This window comes from Pempheris klunzingeri, chromosome 6 (genome assembly GCF_042242105.1).
Source record: "Pempheris klunzingeri isolate RE-2024b chromosome 6, fPemKlu1.hap1, whole genome shotgun sequence".
NCBI lineage: Eukaryota > Metazoa > Chordata > Actinopteri > Acropomatiformes > Pempheridae > Pempheris > Pempheris klunzingeri.
In genome coordinates this window covers 14,029,584-14,050,141 of record NC_092017.1, presented here as the reverse complement: position 1 = coordinate 14,050,141, position 20,558 = coordinate 14,029,584, and the positions used below count along the sequence as shown (strand labels likewise).

At 40.4% G+C, this 20,558-nt stretch overlaps 1 protein-coding gene across 1 annotated transcript; it reads left to right on the top strand.

The window, feature by feature from the left end:
• The first annotated feature begins 196 nt into the window (after positions 1-196).
• Positions 197-17,159, top strand: rnf11b (ring finger protein 11b). The gene is made up of 3 exons (XM_070832604.1): positions 197-734; positions 13,166-13,335; positions 13,937-17,159. Exons 1-3 carry the CDS (start codon positions 612-614, stop codon positions 14,106-14,108), a joined length of 465 nt encoding a protein of 154 aa, XP_070688705.1. The 5' UTR covers positions 197-611; the 3' UTR covers positions 14,109-17,159.
• Positions 17,160-20,558: the final 3,399 nt, after the last annotated feature.

Below are 20,558 nucleotides of genomic sequence, written 5' to 3'. Positions count from 1 at the left end.
CAAAGCTACATTGCTCGATTTTAGCTCTATGTTTATGTTTTTAGCGAAGGGCAATGTGATCACGAATCTGATTTGCTGTGGGAAAGAGCTTCCTGAATGTAGGCGTAAGCTCATTGGCTCTTTCTCCGAGGGGGCGGTGCTTCGTGTCGCTACGTCACCACCTTTTGTCGTTAGTCTGGCAGCTGCAAACTGGAAAGTCCCTGACAGACAGGAAGGTCTCAGCCAGGGAGACTGCGGTCGGGTTTGTCCATTTAAATGAGGGACGTCAATAATTTCTCCGCCTCTCTTCCTCTGCGGACATAAAATCCCGTGAGGTTGCTTCAGTCGTGATTTTTTTTTGTGGACAACCGAGTAGATGCCCCCCTGCGAGTGCTAGCTGGTGTTAGCAGGCTAGCTCTTTGTGTGGCTAGCTGCTAGCTGAGGTATGTTGTGTTGTTGTTGAGCTGAGCAGCCCTCCCGTCGTCTGGGAGAGGAGATTCATCAGCTGTGTATGGAAAAACGCCTCCTCGACGCCTTCTCGTCCCCCTGACATTATCCGTGAGAGTGGTCCGTGAAATCCCACTGTTTAACGACAACCGAGGGAGGGGAGAGTTTGACCAAAGAGGAAGGAGATGGGAAACTGTCTGAAATCTCCGACCTCGGATGATATTTCTTTGCTACATGAATCTCAGTCGGACCGGGCCAGCTACGGAGACGGTGCTGACCCGGACCAGGAGCCACCGCCCCCCTACCAGGTAACTTTGACCTACAGTTTGGACCAAAACACGACCAGCTAGCCATTGCACTGTTGTCATAACGTTACCATAATTGATGAAACACCTGAAGTTTAGTTAGATAATGTCGTGTGATGTCCAGCAGATCTGGCCCAGTTTGCTATTTTTATTTTTTTTTTGCCTTTCAGCAAAACGAGAAGACACAAAGAAACTGGTGTTAGAAAAACAATATGTGAGGCTTGATCAGCTGTTTACAGATCTAACACTTGGCCAGCAACCCAGCCCACTGACCCCGTCCCTTCTGCACAGGCTTTGACACTAATCCGCTTTGTTATATCCGAAGGTCTTGGCTCTGTCTACCATTTCCCCGAAGTCATATTATGATTCATCCTTCACCGATATGATCAGAGCATCACTTGCTGTAGCCGTCATCCAAACACACTGAACCATGCAGTTTTGGCTGCATTAACTAAGACGCACAGACGCGTCTTTTATGGCCTGTAGTTAACTTTAACTGTATAAACTGTAATTAATTAATGTGCTTGAAACGAACCCCAGCTCTCCATTAAAGAGGGAGTTTTGCCGTTTTGACTCTCATAACTTTCTCAGCTGCCTCTTTCACAGATATCCCCTCCAGGGCAGCAACTTTGTTTGTCTGCTGTCCTTATTTCCAGAATTAGATAATCTACAAAAAGACCAGGTCATGTTGTAGCTGTAAATATGATTCATGGTGATAGCCTTCACTTGTGTGGTTTTCTATGTGAACAGACAGCTGGCATGTGTTATGTAAGGCCATAGGAGGAAGAGTGTGTGTGTCTGTTACTGGGTTAAGCCAAGCCTTATCTGTAGATTTAAGAGAAGTGTTTTTAAAGCACGGGAAAGTGAAGGCGATCTCCAGTCAGTACAGCATGACGGCTCTTATTTTAGAGAGCGTCTTAATTTTGGATTTTAGATTCTCTACACTGTAACCAAGTGCAAGCCTTTCTTTCAAACTATTTACATCAGAGATGAAGATGAAGGAAAAGCTAAATTTGACGTTGACAATTGTCTTTCTAGATTTGACATGCCAAATTTTGTTTACTAAATATGAAGATAAATGTAAAAACAACACAGAGTCGTGTTTTTTTTAATGCTGTATACACAGATTATTGGTTTCCCCTTTTGAAGATCTAAATTACTTTGACCATGTGTATATATATATATATATATACATATACATACACACACACACACACACACACATATTTATACATTGTATATACACATACACACACACATATGTATGCATTGTATGACCAGGAAATCTCGATCTGCTTCTAACCATCAGCCACCATACATGCATGTTGACCAGTTATGAGTTGGTAGTTTTTGGTCCTTTAAGGTCTCACGGTATCACCATTATTCGGGAGGTGAGTGTTGTCTTGCCTTATCTTTGTATTATTATTAATACTTAAATGTCTTTAAAAAAAACCAGACCATCAATGAATAAGTCTTCTAACAGTTCTAAGAACCACTAAAAATATATGTATGACAAACACACATTGTTGTATCAGAGAGGCTGCTTTCAGTCTTTTGATTTTTTTTTTATATATTTAAGTCAGACTTAAAAGCTGAAATCACATTAACAGATATACCTGATGTGAGAAAGGACAGTTTGAATTGAAAAGGGTCAGTTCTGATCAGACTGGGCCTTTCATGTATTGACATTCAGGTCACAGAGGTAAGCATTGGTATCTCTTAAAGGTAATTAAGTGACAATATTTGAAAACATTTTTACCACTTACTGCTGTTCTGACTCTAACCAGTTATATGAAATAAAATTCTGCCCGAAGCATGGTAGAAAATAGTTTTAAGCCAAATGTATGCTAATATGTGAGAGGCACTAACTGGGGCTCGTCAGAGTCAGTAAAAGACAGTAACTGAACAGGACCTGGAGTCCTTGTTATGTAGTCATGTCCAGGTTGCCACAAGTATGTCATGTCTGGCATACAGCAGTGTGTAATTAGGCCAAAGCAGCCAGCTCTGGTATCATAGAGGAGTGATGGTGTACAGCAGCACAAACATTGCTCAGTTTCTTTGGCAGCGTTCTGACTAAGCTTTCAGTTGTTTTGAGAAAGTCTGTGTGCAGTTTCACAAGAGCGTTAACTAACTAGTTAAAAGCTACTTATAAAGGACTCTTTCAGACCTGCCGGTTCTTTTCTCCCTGGTGACCACAGTAATCAGCACCTTCACCATCTGAACCCAGCCTGAGAACACAGCACACATTTTTGTGCTTGCAGTTGAGCTTAACACACTTTGGAAGTGCTGTGTGTGTGTGTGTGTGTGTGTGTGTGTGTGTGTGTGTGTGTGTTAGCAGAGGGACTAAAGGCTCCACTATACTTGATTTGAAATTTATTTTGCCTTTTTTATTTATTTTTTTTAAAAAGTGGTCAAGTATGTGCCTGGGTGCAAATGCCATTGTACTCGCTGTGCTGGGGGTCTATCCTTCATACCAGAGGGTGAGGTTTTGTTAGTCATGGTGAAAAACTTGATGCCGGGAATCCCAACAGTGAAATCCAAAACAAAGACAACATGAGCTCTGGCTGGGCTTAAGTTACAGAGAATGAATACAGAACAAAGACGGTAATTTAGAACCAACCCAAGTATCGTTTTTACAGCCACAAAAAACACCAAACCAAACCAAAAAAAACAGAACTGAAATCAGATGGATACATTATATATCTGCCTAAAAACAGATTTTTCATTCATTAATTATGTTGTAAAAGCTACCCATCACCATTGAAATACAAATATGTCATAGCTAACTAGATGCAATTTATTTATTTAAGTAAGATTTTAATGTCCAGTGCTGAATTGTGCTGTACTCTGTATTTTTTATATGGCCCATGATTCAGACCCAGACATCGTAATAGCTGGTTTCTGTTGTGAAACGAACATTTCAGATCCCTGGGAAGTCAGGGAGCAGATATGGAGGATTTCTTTCCAAGTATTGTGGAATTGACTCATTTTTGTGTCACAATCATTCTTAGCTTGAAATTATTTTAAACAGCAGGTAAGTGGGGAACATGCATTTAACGGCATGCTCGCCCTGAGGGTTATGAACGTCTGCTGCTGCTTGAGCTTGTCTGTCTCATTGACACCGATCAGACCGTGTTTCCTGGGAATCCACAGTCAGCTGTGAATCAGAGGAGGGTGAATTCCAGCGTCTGGAGCTGAGTCTATCCTCTACCCGGCCAGAGACAAATCATTTCCTGGCTGAAAAGCTTATACACTAGCATCAGCAAGGCTCAAGGCCAAATTTCGTCATCGATTGAACAAACAAAGGGTCGCATGTGGACAGTATTCTCAGAAACTTGAGAGTTTTCACATTAATTTGAACAACATTTGAGCAATAATTCGAATGAACTTGTTGAATGTTTTGTTACTCATGTCGACACTCATTCTAGAGAAACAGTGACATAGATGATAATGGAACAGGTGTTGCAGTAAAACAGGTTAAAAAGACGTTTACTGTGTTTTAAAAGAATTTTGGATATGGTATGTATTCATTTAGAATTAAGATTTCATAAGTGCAATGTTACACATTTTTATTATTGGTCAAGATTATTGTATTCATTTGTTATACGCACACACACAGGCTTACTCGATACTTACTCGATTAAGGTTACCAGACCAAAAGCTGATCAGAACTTGCCGAAGGGTATCTAAATCTACCAAAATATAGATGCAGAAACATGTATTTTTAACATATAAATGTATAAACAACTGAAAGGCTGCCTAATGTTTGATATTTACCTTTCTGTGTTTTTTTTTTTTCTTGATGTGTGTTGGCCACTTTCAAAAACTAGCCTGGCAACAGATGATGCAGCACGTGCCGCCCAGCAGTAACTCTGCTGTATGTATTGCAGCATAAGTTAAAAGCTCATTTAAGTTTAATTTGTATAGTACATGTCTAAAATTCCCATCAAAAACACAACATAAACTGGAATAGTCTACATGTCTTAGTTTAATTATAAGACAACAGCTACAACCTTAAAAAAACGATACTGTTGATTTAGCGTCCTCTTAGTTTATTATCAGAGTATTGCAGTCCACGTAGACATGGTCTGCAGACACATAGGATGGGTGGATGTTGAAAGCTAAGTGGATGAGATCAGACTTCTGAGCCAACCACTTAGGCTAGTGGACCGTTTAATGTCTTGTCAAAATAATATCAAAGTGTGTGTGTGTGTGTGTGAGTTGTCTTCATGTTTGTACCGTATCAGTTAGGGAGGCTGAAAAGCAGACGGAGATGCACTTCGGTTTGCGCTCCTAATATTGTAAAGGCCGTGTGTGTGTGTGTGTGTGTGTGTGTGTGTTTCATACAACACCCAGTGTGTTGAGTGTGGTGATTTGGAAAGCAGCTGGTGAGACGAGAGCTGACTCATCGCAGTGGGACTGGGCTACGAGAGATAAGGCACCCCTGTGTGTTTGCATTTAAGAGGGAGAGTGTGTGTGTGTGTGTGTGTGTGTGTGTGTGTGTGTGTGTGTGTGTGTGTGTGTGTGTGTGTGTGTGTGTGTGTGTGTGTGTGTGTGTGTGTGTGTGTGTGTGTGTGTGTGTGTGTGTGTGTTTGGCCCCCTGGCATGGCTTGTAATCTTCCCCATAAGACTCGGAGATGGGAGCAGTGACAGGGGTTTTTATTTATCACATTCAGTTTGGCACAAAGGCCTTTCTGCTGCTGTCAGCTAACTTTATGGCCAAACCTTATTGGCTAGGACACCTTGCAAACGTTGAAAGATTCACTGTGGTTGTGTGTGTTTGGTAGCTGGACTTGGCCTTTCTTAATACAGCACACTTCAGTTTTCTGACTTTTTCACTGTTTTTCTCACTTTTGTGTGAACAGGATCCCTCGAAGAGAAAAAGAGTCCAAAACATGTAAAATAAGCGCCTGCTGCTCTGGTCAAAGACAAGGCCAAGTCTCCTGTCAGATATTTTAGTAGAGCAGTGCGCACAAACCACTGACTGCAGGAGATAGACACACAATGGAGGAGCACAGAGTCTGTCAACCAACTGCATTGCCGTTAAGATGAGAGGGCTCGCAGTCAGCACTTTGATTTGAGCTCAGCCAGCTTGGTCAGAAGAAACGGGGAGAAAAAGTTTACTTTAGAGGTGCTTTCTAATTAGCTGTCAAACCGGGAGTGGAGACGAGGGAGAGTGCAGGAGAAGGGAGGGAGGAACTGCCTGAAAGGAGGCTCTCAGTCCGCCTCTAAGCATGAATTCAAAAGTGCAACTACTGTTAAAGCCATCTTCTGGCTGTGAAGGAAGTGATAAGCAATTTGTAAAAGTGAGGTAAATATGAATCATTTGTTAACCATGGTAACACATAATGGCATCAGCACGTAACATAGACCATAGAGTATCTATCCCCACCTTAATATTCCATTAAAAGATATTGTTTTCCTATTTTTAACTGTTTGTCTTTAGTCTTAGTATGACGATCACATATGCAGTATCAGCTGAGAAAGCTCCTAATCAGTAGTTTTGTTCTAAGCTCTTTTCAACACCACACAACATAAATAAACACATACTGCAAGATTCAGTGAAGTGCAGCTGGACTTCATGTCACTCGCCAGAATTCAATTTCCATGCAGCTCGTATGGCGAAGCTGGCTGATGCAGGATGGCAGCGACAAAACTGTCACATTTATCTGTCTGTCTGCACGACTTCATTTTTACAGCTCTCGGCCTGTTTGTAATAAAACATTGTGAACACGGACCGGATGGCAACAGTGTATAATTTCTGGTGTATTGCCAATAAGGTATAATAATTTAATATGTGTGTGTAATATTTTAAAAGCTCGAAGAAAATGTCTCGTCCCAACCTAAATTTGTACATGTGCTAAAAAAAAAGTCATTGGCCACTGTGGTTGGAAGGTTCCTCCATCCAAATGGTTATTCTTGTAGATTATGCCACAGTCAGAGAAGGCAGGAAAAGAGTGCGACTTCCTCACATAACATTAATTTGTTCACCAGATGAGTTCATCCAAAGTGCTTCTGGCTTCTTTAAATGTATGACGAAGCCACTTAAATCAGACGTAGTGACGGTTTTTAGCCTTGCAATACACGCAATCAGCCAGCCCTTTGTGACACACCAACCGTCTTGTCCTAATATGTTAGCAGAAACATTTGGGGGGCGTAGGGGGCAGTGCTGACAAACAAGCCATTGTGCTGCAGGTCAGTGACATGTCTGCGGGCTTTGGCCGACACACAGCCACATAGAGGTTTCTGTTCCTGAGCACTCGCCACAAGGACCAGGACTCAAATAAGTCTCGTCTCTCCACGACTCCTCACAGAGATAGTTGACAGTGCTGGCTTATGTGATCAGAGGGGTCAGGGTGGTTGTGGTCTTTATATTGCAGTAGCATAACATAAAGTGAAAGGCTGTCCAGGGCCAGTCATTAGCATCACTGGATGTGTTTGCTGATGTGATAACAGATAATGTGGCGCACTCCGGATAATGTCCACATAATGTGGCACAGTCTGTCACAACTCCCCTGATAGTTGTTTTGATTGGCTGATGCTGCTCTGGCTGGATTAGCTTTAAGGCTGCTTGCAAAATTGCAAAATAATTGAAAATATATAGTATTACTTTCTATTATTTACTTAACTATGTTTCCTCCAAATGCACGCTTTCCTTTTCCACTAAGATATGTTCATTATGTGCATCATTCACAGTTTTTGTGTGACTACAGTAGAGGCTTTGTATGAGCTTCATCATGTGCTATGTGTAAATACTAGCGTTAATACTCTCAGCCTGCATCAACGCCCCTGACTTCCTGCTTTAACAGGCTGATGAAGTAATGCAATGCGCACATACATGACGCTGTTTGCCTGTCCTGTTATCACATCAACAAACACATCCTGTCCTTCTCCTCCTATTGTTGTCCAGATTGCATGTGCATGTTTATGTGATCAACTGAGTGCTGGCCTGCCTGCATTGTGTGCAGGTGTCTGTAGATCTTGTCCAAAGATTTTGTTACTCTGAAGTCACTAGACAGAGGTCTAAGATTTCAGAGCCCACGACCGCTTCATGTTTCTTCCCCTTAAGTGCATATTGACACTGCTTAGGTTTCACAAAAGATACAGCCACATTTAGCAGGTAGATATTTCCGGCACTGAATATGATTGAGGTTTGATTTGTAGACAAAACCAATTTTTGTATTTATAATATCTTGTCACTAAGCTGTTATTACAGCATGTGTTGAAAACTTGAATTTTGCCAAGTCATCATGCTGCTTGTCTGCGACCCTTTCCCCACATACACATTAGCCCTTAAATGCTCGGGCTGCTCTTCTCTGGTATGCCAGCATCATGTCGCCACAGCCAGGACCTGTGGTTTGAAATTCCTACTGTCTGCCAGCTTCGGATAAATTTTGTAAATGCCACGCCATGGCATGAAGGGGAAATAAAGCAGTACTATTCCTAGAATACAAAAGCATGCAACAGGTTGTGTTCTTGTGTATTACAATTTTTTCATAGTCATCAAGGTGACCTTATCTCTTAAAAGCACAGGAGGAAAACTGTAGTACACAGCACTTTCCCCTTTGAAGACTTATAGTGATATTTTACCCAACTTTTCAGTATCAAATGTTAACTTCTTGGCGGCTTGACAAGAGACTGTCGGTAATGTCCTCATTCATAGTGAACAGAGGATGTGGTTAGCTTGAATTGCGTTTAGTGTAAAGGGGGTTTTGCTGTAGGAGTGGTAATAAAAGTTCCTGTGCAGGCTATGGAACCTGTTACCTGCGACGTAATGTGAAGGGCATTTCAAGAATTATAAAACTACACACTTTTAATAGCCGTGTTTCAAGTCTGCAGAGTTGCTTGAACATGTTGTTGTTGAACTGTAAAACTAGAATAAAAATCCATTAATTAGGCAGCCTGGGAGAGTATTCAGAACTGTTGTGTCATTTTCCAACACATTACTCAGAGAGCAGACAAACTGGCCAAACCTATCATTTAAAGTGGTGTCATCATATTAATGTTAATTATGTAGAGTATATAGGAGATCTGTGTATGCCAAAAACCAACACCATGCCTAGAAAATTGAACAGGTGATGGTGCATCCTTTACATGGTCACACACACCATAAAAACAGATGCACACATGCGGCAATGGAGGAAATCTTCGCTGTTGGGTTTGTTGTTCAAACTACGTTTTATCAAATGGGTGTGTGTGTGTGTGTGTGCTTTTGAAGCTAAAGCTGTTGCCTGTTATTGAACTTGTGGGCTGAGAGTGCCTCTATCTTTCACATGCCCTCTCTATTTTCTTTAATTTTTTTTTCAATTAGTGGTGGATGATGGAGAAGCTAGCGCCCCTCTCTATCTCTCATTCCTTGCTATCTACAATCTTCACCATCCGTCCAGCTCACCATTAGCATTGTGGGCCTGGCAGGCTGACAGGTTCTGCCGCCGTGTGCCTGGCTCTACAGCCTACAGCATGCTTGGCAGAGGAACCTGGGACTGTGCTTTGGCTCCCCTCAAAGTCACAGTTTCACCTTTGCCTCCTTCTTCTCACTCTTGGTGCCTGTGATTGTTGTCCTTCTGGTCAGACTGAGGTCACATAATGAACAGTTGTCACTGACTGACACACCAGGCATCAAGGAAAGGAGAGGCATATGACAACAATTACACTGCTGACCACTGCACAGTTAACCACTCTAACACACGCACGCGCACACACACACACACACACACACACACAAACAGAGTGCAGCTGCTGCCCCCTCTGAGGCCCTGTCTGTAGCTTTTATTCCTGCTGCCTGGCTGCGTGTCTTTATGACATGGGCGAAAGGAGTGGCTGTCAAAGGAACAGCAGCTTCAACTACTAAAGTTATGCTGACTCATGGTTTAAAATGCTGCGGTGCAGAGAGGCTGACTGCTAGTTGGCTTTGACATCATTGCTCTGCGTGTTTTCTATGAAAACCTTTTAACATAAAAAGATAGCTTCAGTATTGTCTCTAATTTCATCATTTAGGATGATAACATAGTCATATTCACTCAGTCGTTGATGACATTTTGACTACACAGCCACATCAAAGTAGCTGTGCAGTCAGAAAAAAGAGACAATGTCCCCTCAGGTTTCAGAATTGCAGCTTTAATTTAATAATTTAACATTCAAATTTAAAAACCAAAAACAGCCCTGGGTTAAAACAGTGCTGCATTGGTGGGGAGATGTTTAAAGTACTAGTGAGAACATGAAATATGGTGCACAAAGTCCAGTCTGAATAACACTTTAATGCGTTTAAAGGCTTATCAGACACCCAAATATCACACTAGTGTTTGTAATACTCAGACAGGATTTTACAATTATATAAAGTTATTACAGTGGCAACTATTTTATCTTTCGTCATGAAGGTGGCTAAGTAAACAATAGAAATACTGTGACATTTTCTATTGAGGTGATTGGTGGGCTGTTGCCAGCTCAAATGTGGCCTGAGATGGATACTTCAGCAAATTAGTGAAGAGATATGAGAGATATGTGTTCATCCTTAGTACGGGTCAGCTACAAAAACACTGGATACTACATTTCCCATAATAACACTTATCTCAGTAGCAGTGTCTTATGTTCATTCTTTCAAACCTGATAATTGTTTACAACTTTCAAATACCATTTGTAACAGGCTTTCTGTTAAAACATTTTTCAATATGTTTTTTAGATACAAACAAACAAGACAAGATAGTACTTAATTTATCCTGTATAAAGCACCTAAAGCCTCCCTCCACCCTTTCTTTTGTCTTTTGTCTCTAAATTAAGTAAACCCTGCCTGTTACCATTCAGTCATAAAGAAAGAAGGAAGTGGAAAGTGAGCATCGTGCCTAGCACTCAGCCTAACCATAACCTTTAGCGGGGTAGTTACTTTACCTGCTATTTACGTGCAAACAGATCAGAAAGGGCAGCTAGTGAACTGATGAATGTTTATTAGAAGGTGCAGATTTCCTCAGAGACAGGTTTCTTTCCTGCTAAGGCCTGTCTGCAGCTCATTCAAGTGTAAGGTGCTTTGTGACAAAAGGTCATCTCAGGAGTGTGGATATACAGGTGGTTAATGAAGGCGCTCATTTAATGGCATTAGAGTGGCCTCATCCGTGACCTGGCTGTTGGCTCCTTTCAGTTACCTGAGGCAAAGGTTTTGCACGAGGAGGAAGAGAAGGGAGTCAGTGGACTGAATCATGGGCTTAGGGAGGGAGAGGAGGAACTGGTGCGTACACCGCAAATGACTGTAGTGAGTCTATAAGACTCTATGAGACTAGAAGGAGGAAGGCAGGGAAGGAAGACGCACAGTCATAGACCTCAAAGTGAGAGGTGAGTGAATAGAAAGTTGTGTTTTGAACACAGGAAAATACTTGAAGGCGTAGGTAGTGCACCAAACAAAATGTCTGCAAACCTATTCTGCCCTAGATTTATGCAAACTATTTACTCTTCTGTAGGCTAACTTTCAAATAAATCTACTTGATCAAATACGAGGATATAATGGAAGATCACATTAGATGGAACATCTCATGAACCACTGCCATCTCTTTAAAAGCTTTTATCTTTTCTCAGATCATATTTGGCATTCTGTTTATACAGGAAATGAAAGCATATTGGCTCTGCTTTGCTCTCTCTGCTCTGGTTTTCTCAACATTCAGTCTTAACATTGTTACAAATGTCCATCACAATTTCCCAGAGGTGACATTTTCAAATGTCTTGATTCGTCCATCAAACGGCCCAAAGCCCAAAGTTATTCAGTTAACTGTAATGTAGAACAGAGAAAAACAGCAAATCCTCACATTGGACAAAACTTGAACTAGTAAATGGTTGCTAATTTTTGCTTGAAAATGTACTTAAATTTCTTTTCTAAATGTTTCAGCTCTATTTAAAGTATTTCAATTATTTTAAGCATGATATTGTGTATATTGTATATTGTGTATATGCCATTATTTCAGTTTTTTTCTTTTTGTATGCAATTTTTTGATAATCTTGATTTTAATACTTAAGATGGACTTGATGTTGGCAGTAAAGTTTCAGGCAGACAGTGACATGACCAATCATCCTCTTCAAGGATGTAATCAAACACTTCACAACACTATTAACATACTGAGTGCTTACCATGTGTTATATAATATTGGTAATATATTTAGTTTGACTCATTACTCTCTGATATGGAAACCTTTCATTGCTCTGTAAATTTCTACCTCTACAGTTTGTGTGCCAATATGTAAAACATGGCAGATATAATGAAACACTCTCTACTCGTCACTTTTCACATCCAGGTTCAGAAGGCAGACTCTTGATGACTGAAGTGTAGAGGGACACGGAGCTTCTGTCTGCTTTGAAGTTTGAAGCTGGCAGCTTTCCACACTTTGTGGAATTTAGGCCAGACCAAATAAAATAAATGTTTTGCAGGGATTAGCATTTCCCAGGAATGCTGAAACATTACCGTGAGGTTTCCTGCCATGAGCAATCTTGTTGTGACTCGTGCTGAAGGTTGACTTCCAGGAGAAACGCTCAGAGTGAGCTTAGCCAGAGCTCATCTTTCAAACTTTAGACGTCAGTATAAATCAGGTCTATATGACACAAAAAACCAAACTACACAGCTTAAGTTTTAATTATGTACCAGTTTGAAAGCATTTATCTCCAGCCAAGTCGAGTAAAGTGCCAGTGAAGCTCTCTGCTGCAGCGGCTGTCTGGACAAGGCATGGGGAAACACTACCACCTACTGCCTGTGATCGTAATCCCCCAACACTGCTGGAAATATTGTTGCTTGATATTAATCATTCAGCTCAACAGTTACCTTCTGTTATGAGACGGATAATTACACATTCAAAGAATGTGTGTCAGGTTGTGAAACTGTTAACTGTGAACTGAATACTTCCATTGTGTAGTGAGGCATGCTGAAGGATTTACATACTAATGCCTACCAGTTTTGTACTGGCAGGTGGTGACATTCCTTCTACTAAAATATGTTTAGTATCAAAAGAAATGTTTTTGTTCTAGTTCATTGAATGTGTCTGTGCTATGATCAAAAAAAGGTTGCGGCTCAACTGCTAGACCAGGCATGTCTTCCACTGAAAGTGATGACAAGAATAGCATCTTCTGCTTTTTTAAAGTAAAATCTCACAACGGCTGCATTAAGGGTGGGATTTGTTAAGCAGGTCTTATGAAACCAGAATATTAGTCTGCAGTGAGTCTTTGGAATCCTCCACCGAACTCAGAGAGTTATTATTCAGAAGTGTACAGTTAACTCCTGTAGAGTGAGAACAGCAGAAAAATAGAAATTGCAAGTGAGGTGTCTGCATGAAGTGGTGAGTGATCCTAACTTGTTCCTGGGCGTTTCTCTGTAAATTCTCCCCTCTGAGGCTTACCTCCAGACAACACAGACACAGACAGTTATTTACCTTTTTTAATGTGGTCTCCTCTTTGTCTTTCTGCAGGAGCAGATTCATGTGCCGGTCTACCATCCAACACCCAGCCAAGCCCGACTGGCCACTCAGCTGACAGAGGAGGAGCAGGTCCGCATTGCCCAGCGGATCGGACTCATCCAGCACCTCCCGAAGGGCGTGTATGACCCAGGGCGGGATGGCTCTGAGAAGAAGATCAGAGAGTAAGTAGACGCGGTAGACGTGGTCAGACTTAGCAGTGGGAGTTTTAGAGCCTCAGGGCAACACAGGGAGGAGAGGTGCTGCTTCACTGCAGTAATAGGTATTTAAGTGGGGTGTTTGTAGGTCTTTAAAAGTACTTAAATAAATGTATCTTAATTATCAGAGTTACAATTTAACCAGTGACACAAGATAACATCTGCACTTTTTGTAGATGAAAACGAAGAAGAAAACCACCTATGACATTTAACAGCTCAGCTTCCTCACAACTTGCTGTTGTCACAAGCGAATAAGTTTAAATGATGTCATGTGACACCATTCCAGTGCTGTTATACATACAATACTAATATTGTTTTCACATATTGTGACATTTTACAGAAATGCACATTTTACACTGAAAGTATTGTCTGTATATATTATAAACTATAGCATATAGTACATTACATAGTTAAAACCATTGGAGTTATATGGTTTCCCATCATTAAATGCCTTTGAAGAGTTTACACTCTTATTTTCTGCATTTTTGTGCTGTCTTTATACAATGACTAACAACGAGGAGAATTGAGTTGAAGGGAAAACAGTGAATGTCTGTGTTTACCTGCACAGGTGCGTCATCTGTATGATGGACTTTGTGTATGGAGACCCCATCCGGTTCCTGCCCTGCATGCACATCTACCACATGGACTGTATAGACGACTGGCTGATGAGATCCTTCACCTGCCCATCCTGCATGGAGCCCGTGGACGCCGCGCTGCTTTCCTCCTACGAGACCAACTGACAAACACACAGACACCCGTGGACCAGACTGGACAACACACACACACACACACACACACACACACACACGGACACACAACTACACACAACTTCCATCTTGCTAATCTGTATCCTGGATTAGTAAAGTGGTATAAAGCAGTGACGATGTCAAAGATTTAGAATGAACCCTTTGTGTGTGTGTGTGTATGCGTGCGTGCGTGCGTGTGTGTATATGTGTGTGTGTGCACGCTGCACAAGTTCCTCAGTTGGCCTGCTGGACAGGATTGGAGGAATGAACAGGAGTGTTGGTGTCAAGGACGAGCAAGAAGGAGTTGGATCGAGGAAAGGATTAAAAGACGGGAGCTGACAATGGGGGATATGAGGATACAAGTGTAAAGAAAAGTCAACAGGAATGTAGGACGGTTAACGGATGTGATTAGGAAACCTTTGCAAGATCCACTTCTATATTTGCGAATACACACACAAGCGTGCTCAGTCACACACTTCCTTTATTTACTCCCTATCACTGAAACGATCTGTGACAGAACGCAGGAGGAAGGACATTTGACCACCATCATCAGGCTGCAGATTGTGTTTGTTTGACTGCTGAAGCCTGATTATTATGAAGTCATACTGCAACACAAGGGGACAAGACATGCCCCTCTGAAGATCTGGCAGATGCGTTGATGCGTCTCCAGCCAGACGCCTGTTGCAGAGTCTTATCTGCTGAAAAAACTGCTACAGATGTGATTTAAAGACAGGCAGAGATGGAAAGCAGACTAAAGACTACGAACATCAGATATATTGTACAGATGTACCACAGGCCCCCACTCGTCCACAGCGTCAGGGCCTCGAGTTGTCTCTCTGTATACATCTTTAATGAGAAAATTCCCACTTGGTTGGTGGATTGATCGATTTGTCCTGTGGCTTTGTGAAATCTGTTCTGTGTTTGTTTTGTCAGTCAGCATAAGGGCTCCATTGAACCAGTGTTTATGGTGAAAGGAAATACAGTGTGTGCTTTAGTCACTGATGCGATGGACAGCTGGAAGACTGTTGCTGTCAGTCTATTGACTCCTCATGACGTTCTCAGTCACATTGAGATCTCAGATTATTGGCCAAAGCACAAGTTGACCAGTTAACAAACCATTGATACAAATCAGAAATATTTGCACTGCTTAATCAGACTTGTGACAAGAGTTGACCATATATGCATTCAGTAATTATGTTAAAGTCAAGCATGTGATTTGGTTTACCTACATTTCCATTACCATTGCAGTGATTTGTAATGAAAGCCACTGTCTCTGTGGACCAGGAGTGGAAGCACAATGACAACAATAACCAAACTACTGATTTAATCCCATGTTTGGCTCCAATGTTATTGTCCAAAACATGTATTCTGTCAAGGACAGAATTTAAAAACGCATACACAAGGTTGGGCTTGTGTGATGCGTTTGCATATCTCAAGTCCTGAGGCAAACATCCTCATAAAACCAGACCTAGAACAAACATTCACAGGGGAATTAGTTAATGCTTGCAGGTGCCACCATCAGGACACTGGTGATGGAGGATGAATCTGGTTTTGTTTCAGAAAATATGACTTAGGATGCTTATTTCCCCATTGTGGCCAGAATCAGATGTTCTACAATAGCGACGACATGTTCTCAGTTTAGAAAGGTTGTATTTCTACTAATTTTTCCACATCAAGTTGAGTCCTCAATCTAAATTATCTTTCAGCCACATTTTAAAATGTCACCCAAGTCACCCAGTTTACTGTTAAAGCACAAAGAAATCCAATTATTCAGACATGTTTTCCTTCTCCCTGCTAACTTTGGCATGTAAGTGAGTCGGTAAAACTTTGAATTATGCAGGAAGTGGTAAATCATTTGAGCTCCCCTGCTTAGCAGGATTGATACAGAAAACATGCCTTTAGTGATCTGTGTGGGTGTGTGTTCGTACTCGGCTTATTGGCCTGTGTGTGTATGTGTGTGCGAGCGATTGTGGGGTCGGAGGTGGCAGTCAGCACCTTAGTTTTTGCACAGTACTTTAATCTGCGTAACTCTTTATGTTGTACATTGTCCTCCATCAGTAAGGTGGAGCCTCATGGCCTTAGATTACATGTGAGTGAAGGTTGGCACCAGCTGCTAAAATGTGGAGCAGAGTCCAGTTAACTTCAAGAAACAAGAAGGTGACGATGATACAGACAGTTTAGACTGTAAATGCTGCTGCTGAGCTGTCATTGTACATGTCATGTAATGAAGAATACAAAAGGTGTGTCAAGAAAACTGTCCAACTACATTGTCACAAAACTAATAAATAAATTGTCAGAGTATTACGGCGTTTGGATTGGATTTTTGTCACATCACCTCGCTCCGTTTCAGAGGGATCCTGTAGGAATGTGCAGCTAGTTCCAACTGATTTCATCTGCGCTCAGAAACAGTTCTGCAGTACAGCAGAGTTTTGATCTCAGTCTGGACCTAATCAAGGCAAGACTGGGCTTGGCAATGCATGGGACAGTGGGGATAAACAAAGTTAAACCATTGTGTACGTGTGTTTGAGTCTAAAATAGCTCCTTTCATGTGAAGACTAGCATTCTCCCAATGCTACATGTACATTGATCAGTGTGGCACTTTGTAAAGCTGCTTCATTTACACCCTGGGCTAGGCTAAGTTTTCAGCTAGACTTGGATGTTTGAGCCATTGTGCCTGAATAGATTTCCTGTAATATGTTAACAGAATTAGAAAATGTAGTCACATCCCCGGAAAATGACTCATGGGTGTCAACGCTGATGGTCTGCCAATCTAACAATGAAACAGCTGCACAAAATGTTGCTCAATCACACGTCAGATAGAGTGTGGGCTCTGGCTTTGAACCACAGGAGGGGCTAACTCACAGGAATGATATGTGAGTGCTGTTTTAGGTTGGATTTTCTGCTTTAAGTACAGGACTGAACATCAAGGTTTGCTCATATGTGAGTGGTATGTGTGCTGTATGTTTGTGCGTGGATGCTTGTTAGACCTTTCCTTGTTTGCAAGCATAAAATATGCATATGCTATGTACTACAGGCAAATAATAAATAGACATTGCAACAGTATGTAACTACAAGTGAGTGTGATTTATTTCCTCTCTTATTCTACAAATATGTTATGACATCCACATGCAATTTATCAACTAGCATAATTCTGTTTTAAGCAGCGTTTGGTTAAAGTTTGATTGCTCACAAGCCCTTTTAGACATCTGACTCTTGCTCACTTAAAGAGGCTCAGCACTCTTAAATGTGTGTTTTTTGAGCTGTAAACTAAATGATGTGACGAATAAAACACATCAATACTGGAGTTAACTTTGACATTTCCTACCAAATTTCTAAAAATCGAGATTTCATTGGTTGAAAATGACTCCACACACCATCTACTGTTTTAAATCAGCTCTGAACCTTGCGAGGCCAACGCTGAGTCAACCGTTTGGAGGTTGGGACATATCTGTCATCAATCTATGTTTAACATAAAAGTGAATGTCCTCCAATCAGATTAGACGTCACTGAGAAACTCTTACGTTACTCATCCACACCCCACCACAGCCCCTTAAGCACTTTTAAAGCCGTTTTTTCAGTGATATGCTGTGGACACACTGTGTCTGTGAGTCACACTTTAATCACCTTTGGCCTTTTCAGATACCAACACACTACTACTTAAGGCCATGTTTCTGAGAAAAATAACGTTTTTCTTACAAATAAATACTTAAAGGTCGAACGAAGTTTTCATTTTTCTCCAGTGGACCAGGCAGGTATCACTGGGTTTTACAAAGGCTTATAAAAGCCCCCTAACAATAGATCCCTGCATGTTGCATACATTATGACAAGCTAGTCTTGTAATAAATGTTATGCCAAGGTACCCACCCCTGACAGGCAGTGTGTCTTTGGCTGCTGGAGTGCGCATGAATTCAGTGAATTTCTCCTCCATAAATGAACAAATACCATCATGTGGATTATTTAATTTGTTTAATTCATTGTTTTATTGCTGCAGTTTTATCAGCGAGGCTTTTGCAATGTAACACGTGGCTCATCCATCTAAATAAATGGTTTTATTCTTCTGTACATGTTATCGACCTTCACTATTCATTGTATTGAATTGAGACTGAATCTCGCTGAAACTGAAACACGCTGTAATTCAATCTTTTGTACATTTGTAAAGAATTTGTTCATTCACATACTGTAAAATCAAGACCACTGTAATCATTTTCACACACGGTGATACATGATAAACTTTTCCATTTGTGAATGAGAAAAAAAGATTTTAAAAAACGTAAAGGGAAAAAATACATATATGTATTTGTGTATGTATATGTATAGATACACGCAACTATATATTTTATATTTACCTATAATATTTTCCTTATTCTACAAGTCTCGACAAGACTAGTGTACAGTAATAATGATAATAATGAATATAACAAAAATAAAGCTCAAATTATACTACAAAAACAACACTCTTAAGGCACATACATATGTGTATTAATATACATATAAAAAGGGAACACATAACCATTTACAGGTGTGGAAACAGAGGATGTATGTATCCCCAGATGATGCCTGCACATTGGGACAGTCAGGACAAATGAGAGACTCTTCTGCTGGTTGGCTTTGAACACATGTGGTGGAGCAACAGTAAATAAATGTCACACTGGATCTGGAAAGCAAAGAATCTGGATCTGAATTAAGAAGTCTTCAGTAAGAAGCTGCACATTTTCAATCTTGTGTTGTTGGTGTTATCTTTTTAATATTTTTCACCTTGAGATACAATAATATTTAAATGATAGTCTGTCCATTGTAAAATAGAAGAACAGACCATATTTCATTTCATATTTATAAATCGTAGTTGTTTAACTGATTTAGTTACCCAGTTGGAGTCTGTCTCGTGCTCCTCTTTGCCACAGAAGTAACGGGTTTGTCAGATCATACTTTTCACCTCACAGAAACATAAACCTGCTGTAAGTGAATAACTTCTCTGTTGAAATTGAAACTGAACAAAAAAAAAGGTTGTGGGAATTGAACTGCCCACAAAATATGAACTGAAAAGTGAAAAGAAATTCAAAGAGTGAATCCCTAATAAAAGTGTTTAAGCAATATTTCTCTCAAAATGTGCAATATTAACCTTTTCATGCATGAATTATGATAACCTTTTTTACTAAGTGTTTTTATTCATCTTTCGGCATGAAAAACAAGATTTGAACTTTCTTTTTTTCAACCCAAATTTTATAAAGATATTTTTACATATCCAGTAGTTGAAATATAGCTACTGATGCATGATGTGCAATTCAGTGGATATGTGATTAATCATAATTTCCATCCAATATAAAATCAATACTTGGAAAATTTAGCAATTGCATGACTCCTTAGATGTTACTTGATGTCCCCATATTTTTCTTACCTGCAAGGGTCTCTTTTTATAGAAGATTTGAACTGAAACAAATGAGCAGCTTGGTGTTTCTGGCTGTCTGTCGACCATCTTGGTTTCACTCATGGCTTGGCACTGGGTAGCAGTGTATGAGATGATGCAATAGCATCCACTGTAGTCGCTGGTGTGCAACTAAGCCATCAAAACTCATGCATATACAAGAAAACAGCTTTTGAATAGCTGTACACTGTAGTGACCTCTATGCATGAAAGGGTTAATATTAATACCTAATTTAAATGTTTAAAGCATTGAATACGCTTTATATAATATACATCATGTTTAGATAAGATCATTGCAACTCATTTCTAACTCCGTGTTGGTACCAACCCTACTTCAGACAGGAGGACATGGAAATCCTTTCCTGCCTAAGCACCCTGTACATCTGTCAGAATATTATATAATTAATAATAATGATTTAGAAATAGAGTGAATCAACATAGAAAATCAATATGGCAATTTTAAATTAATAGGGCAATATAAATCAAGGTGAATATAAATGAATTAACAAATCTCCTATCTAATGCCTCACTACATTATTGTAACCTGTCCACAACTTATACAGCCACAGTCTCATATAAATAACTGAGTCATATGATATGCCTGATATGCTGAGCACTGGAAAAACTGGTGATGAAATGGCAACTCATTAATAAACAAATGCACTGTAAATACCAGGGTGAAGTTTTTATAAATCAATTTGAAGGATATAAAAAAGAAGTTCAGTTTCTGCCATGACATGATAAGCCTTATCATAGAATAATTACTGCATATATGGTTTGTATGTAGTGCTGAATTACCCACTTGATGATGTCTACTGACATTGCTGCTGGTTTCCTTGGTTTTGGTCTGCTTGCAGTTTGGAAATCCTCAAATATTGTATTTACATCATCAGCCCCTTAGACCACTAGTGGCAGTACTTTTGTTGCGCCAGAAATATAATTCTCCCCCTAAATGGAGACATAAACAATAACACTGTAATAACATGCTCACACTTACATTAGCTCTGATTATCCCGTACCTGG

What these genes read in the sequence shown, in the direction of transcription:
- rnf11b (XM_070832604.1), top strand. Translation starts at nt 612, where the DNA reads ATGGGAAACTGTCTGAAATCTCCGACCTCGGATGATATTTCTTTGCTA. An exon ending in AGCCACCGCCCCCCTACCAG is followed by an intron (nt 735 to 13,165) that starts GTAACTTTGACC and finishes GTCTTTCTGCAG; the next exon opens with GAGCAGATTCATGTGCCGGT. An exon ending in TCTGAGAAGAAGATCAGAGA is followed by an intron (nt 13,336 to 13,936) that starts GTAAGTAGACGC and finishes TTACCTGCACAG; the next exon opens with GTGCGTCATCTGTATGATGG.